This window comes from Herpailurus yagouaroundi, unplaced genomic scaffold, assembly GCF_014898765.1.
Source record: "Herpailurus yagouaroundi ecotype Mexico unplaced genomic scaffold, PumYag 87945, whole genome shotgun sequence".
Taxonomy (NCBI): Eukaryota; Metazoa; Chordata; class Mammalia; order Carnivora; family Felidae; genus Herpailurus; species Herpailurus yagouaroundi.
The window spans coordinates 2,359-6,990 of record NW_024421267.1 but is presented as its reverse complement, the minus strand read 5'-3'; the positions used below and the strand labels follow the sequence as shown (position 1 = coordinate 6,990).

At 49.3% G+C, this 4,632-nt stretch overlaps 1 protein-coding gene across 1 annotated transcript; it reads right to left on the bottom strand.

Moving 5' to 3' along the window:
• Positions 1-461: 461 nt before the first annotated feature.
• On the bottom strand, positions 462-3,679 carry LOC121026364 (uncharacterized). Its single transcript, XM_040469236.1, is given in 2 exon segments — positions 462-1,590; positions 1,593-3,679. Coding segments are annotated over 2 exon segments (2,949 nt in total). The 5' UTR covers positions 3,547-3,679; the 3' UTR covers positions 462-595.
• Between the last annotated feature and the right edge of the window lie 953 nt (positions 3,680-4,632).

The following is a 4,632-nucleotide window of genomic DNA, read 5'->3' as shown; positions in this document are numbered from 1 at the left end:
GAGAAATGCCGGTTAGTTTATGTACAATTACTCATTCCATTACCTATCAGACTACATTTAGGAAGGTTTACAACCCATTCTACTACACAGCGGGTTACATTCAGGAAAGGCCTCACAATGCTCGTAGCAAACAGCAAGCAAAACAGACTTCTCAGTAATTGTATTTCTTATCAAAGATCCATAATAAGCAGAAAAGAGAACCTACCTTTAAACTAAGGCAGGGCTGTCATTTGGATTGTTCCTTTCATTCCCCCCTTTTTCTTGTGCCTAAAGAGCCAATCTTGGGTCTTTTAAGCCTCTGTTTGTAATGTCTCAAGCGGTAGGTACTGAGTTCGTAAGACCATTAATTGTACAGCATTGAACCTGTCTTGGACAAAATTAATAATTTTGTTTATGATGCAGGGGCCTAATGTGAGAGCGAGAAGTAGGATGGCTAGAGGCCCGAGTAAAGCAGAGAGCAGGGTAGTATTATAGACTTCCTGGGTTTCTAAATTAGAAACCTCCCAAGTTAAAGTATAGGGTATATGGGGGTTGCTCGCAATACTTATCAGTCCGTAGGAGGTGAGCAGGAGCACGCTAATGAGTGTTCCTCCGATCATGGTGGGTCCGGAGCTGCTGCAACAGTCTTGGTATGGGATACCCAGGCCTTTGGTCTCAGCCGGTTTTCGGGGTCAGGTTTTTGACGCAGAGTCAATTTTAAAGGGTGGGTCTTACTCTGGTCAACCGTCCAGGCGGTGTTGGCTTCCAGCACGACGTCTTCTCGAACCGCAAAGGGATCAGCTGGTCGGGCGTGGGTGTAATGGATCCAGGTAGCAATCCCGTCGACTTTGAGAGCAGTGGGTGTGGTTATGATCACAATGTAGGGTCCCTTCCACCGTGGTTGGAGGGTCTCTTGCTTGTGTCTCCGCACGTATACCCAATCTCCGGGTCGGTAGTGATGCGGCTCAGGAGGGGGCCCGTTCTCATAAATGGCTCTCAATCTGGGCTAAACTTCCTGGTGGGTGTGCTGGAGTTCCCTCAGGGAAATAAGAAGTTTATGATCATCAAATTCAGTTAACACATTAGACTGTAGGTTGGGAATTATAGGGGGGGGCACTCCATACATGATTTCAAAGGGGGTTAATCCCAGTTTGTAAGGGGAGTTCCGCACCCTGAACAGAGCGTAGGGGAGTAAGACTACCCAGTTAGCGCCAGTCTCCATGGTCAATTTGGTTAGGGTCTCTTTTAGGGTTCTATTCATTCTTTCTACCTGTCCTGAGCTTTGGGGTCTATATGCACAATATAGTTTCCAATCGGCCCCAATAAACTGCGCTATCCCTTGTATTACCTTTGAAATGAATGCTGGTCCGTTGTCTGATCCTATTAGGGTAGGGAATCCGTACCTGGGCATGATGTCTTCCAACATTTTCTTTGCTACTACCTGCGCAGTCTCATGCTTGGTGGGGAAGGCCTCTGTCCATCCTGAAAAGGTATCTATAAACACTAACAAATATTTGTATCCGTATTTTCCAGGCTTTACCTCGGTGAAGTCTATTTCCCAATAGGCTCCTGGCCTGGTTCCGCGGGTTCTGGAGCCAGGGTTTTCCCGTGGTTGGTGGCGTTAGTTAGTTGGCAAGCTTTACAGCTAGTAACTATCTGTTCAATTTTTGTCCTAGAGTCTTTAATGGTGATCCTAGCATGTCTTATTAAGTCTTGCATTTTTCTTGTGCCCATATGAGTGGCTCGGTGCATCTTGGATAAGACTTTATTTCCCATTTCTTCTGGGAGGATTATGCTACAGTCTGCTGCTCTCCACCATCCGTTAAGGCACTGAGTCATAGGCAATTTTTGGATCAAGTTTAGGTCTTCTTTAGTGTAGGTGGGACTTTCTGGTAAACTAGCTGAACCGGGGTCTGGTAGGGTGGTCATTAAAGCACAGTCCACCTGTAAGGCCACCTCTCGGGCCACCTGGTCAGCCAAATTATTTCCTCTGGCCACCGGTGTGACCGGTTTTTGGTGGCCTGGGCAATGTATGATGGCTAGTCGTTTAGGCAGCCAGAGTGCCTTTAAAAGAGCCAATATTTCTTCTTTGTTTTTGATAGTTTTCCCCTCTGCAGTTAACAGTCCCCTCTCTCTGTATATAGCTCCATGTATGTGGGCCGTAGCAAAAGCATATCTGCTATCGGTATACACGTTTAGTCTCTTGTCTTTTCCCAAAGTCAGTGCCTTGGTTAAGGCCACAAGTTCAGCCCGTTGGGCAGAGGTGCCAGCTGGCAAAGGCTCTGCCCAAACAGTCTCAGTTTCAGTTGTGACTGCTGCCCCCGCATACCTTTGACCCTGATGTACAAAGCTGCTGCCGTCAGTGAACCAGGTAACTTCAGCATCTGGTAGCGGGTGATCCTGTAAATCTTCCCGAACTCCATGAACCTGTGCCAATATCTCAGCGCAGTCATGGAGGGGGGTATCCAAGTCCGGGTCTGGTAACAGGGAGGCAGGGTTTAGTGTTCGGGGGGGAGCATAAATGATTCTGAGGGGATTTAATAATAGTCCCTGGTAGTGAACCAGTCGGGCATTACTTATCCATCGGTCGGGAGGTTGTTTGAGGACTCCCTCGATGGCATGAGGGGTTGTAACATGTAACTCTTGTCCCATGGTTAACTTATCAGCATCCTTTACCATTAGAGCTGTAGCAGCGATCATACGGAGGCAAGGGGGCCAGCCAGCCACTACTGGGTCCAGTCTTTTTGAAAGATAGGCGACGGGCCTGGGCCATGGGCCAAGGAGTTGCGTCAGCACTGCTTTGGCTACCCCTTTATTTTCATCTACGAAGAGATGAAAGGGTTTGGAGACATCGGGGAGCCCTAAGGCTGGTGCCGACAACAGGGCGAGTTTAATTTGCTGGAAACCTTGCTCAGTTTCCTCTGTCCATTCAAAGGGCACCTGTTCTCGGGTGACCAGGTAAAGAGGCTTAGCCATCTCGGCGGACCGAGGTATCCACAAGCGGCAGAACCCGGCCGATCCCAGGAATTCTCTTACCTGCCTTCGCGTTGTGGGTCGGGGGATGCGGAGGACGGTTTCCTTCCGTGCATCCGTGAGCCATCGTTGGCCTTCTCTTAACAGATACCCCAAGTAGGTTACCTCGGATCTGCAAATTTGGGCTTTCTTTGCTGAAGCCCGGTACCCCAGGGCACCAAGTGTCCAGAGGAGGTTTTTGGTGCCTTGCAAGCAAGCTTCAGCAGTCTCAGCGGCGATTAAAAGATCGTCAACGTACTGCAAGAGAGTCACTTCGGGGTTTTGATTCCAGTACTCACCCAGATCCTCGTGAAGTGCCTCATCGAACAAGGTGGGTGAGTTTTTAAATCCTTGGGGGAGCCGGGTCCAGGTGAGTTGCCCATTTATGCCTCTCTCAGGGTCGGACCACTCAAAGGCGAAGAGCTCTTGACTTTTGGGGGCCAGAGGCAGGCTGAAAAAAGCATCTTTTAAATCAAGGACAGTATACCATTGTCTTTCTGGGCTGAGGGCATTTAGGAGGGTATAGGGGTTGGGTACTGTTGGGTGTATGTCCATGACTCGGCGGTTAACTTCTCTCAGATCTTGTACCGGACGGTAGTCCGCACTGTTAGGTTTTCGTACAGGCAGCAGGGGGGTGTTCCAGGCTGAATGGCAGGGACGCAAGATGCGTAAGCCTAGGAGGCGACGGATATGTGGCGTGATGCCATTTCTGGCCTCCGTTGACATCGGGTATTGTCGGACCCGAACTGGATCTGCCCCCGGTTTCAGCTCTATGAATAGAGCTGGGCGATGTTTAGCCAACCCCATACCCCCGGTTTCAGCCCATGCTTCTGGAAACTGCTGGAGCCAGGGCTCTATGTTTTGACTTTGTGAGGGTGGCCCCTGATGGAGTCGATATTCATCTTCTAATCTTAGAGTAAGTATGGTAATGGGTTGGTTGTGAGGGCCAGTCACTTGGGGGCCCCCTGGCGTAAAATGAATCTGGGCCCCCATTTTAGTGAGTAAGTCTCTTCCTAATAAGGGGCATGGGCTGTCGGGGATGACTAGGAAGGAATGGGTGACCTTTCCATTTCCTAGGTCCACAGTCCTCTGGGTGGTCCAGGGATATTTTTTTATCCCGGTAGCCCCTTGGACCCAGGAAGATTTTTCAGAAATTTTTCCATGGGATCTGATCAAGACCGAATGTTGTGCCCCTGTGTCGACTAGGAATTGAACTGGGTTCCCCTCCACTTGTAGCGTTACCCTAGGTTCGGGGAGGGGATCCGAACCCTGTCTCCCCTATTCTGCATCTTGAGTGAAGAGGGCGGGTGTGGTTTTTGGCTGCCACGGTTTTTGATCATGACGTGGCTTTTTCTTTTTAGGGCATTCTTGGGCCCAATGGACTTTTTCTTTGCAATAGGCACATTGGTCCTTATCTAGGGGCTTTTGTTTATCCAGGGGCTTTGGACAACAGCGGCCAGGACTTTGGTCATTTCCTCGGTGGCTTTAAGTTGCCTGTCCTCTGGAGTCTCTCTATTATTATAGACACGCTGGGCAATGCGGAGTAAGTCCTGAATCTGTTTTTCCTCCAGGTCCTCTAGTTTCTGGAGTTTCTTTTTAATATCAGTGGCTGCCTGATTTACAAAGGCCATTACAAGAGCA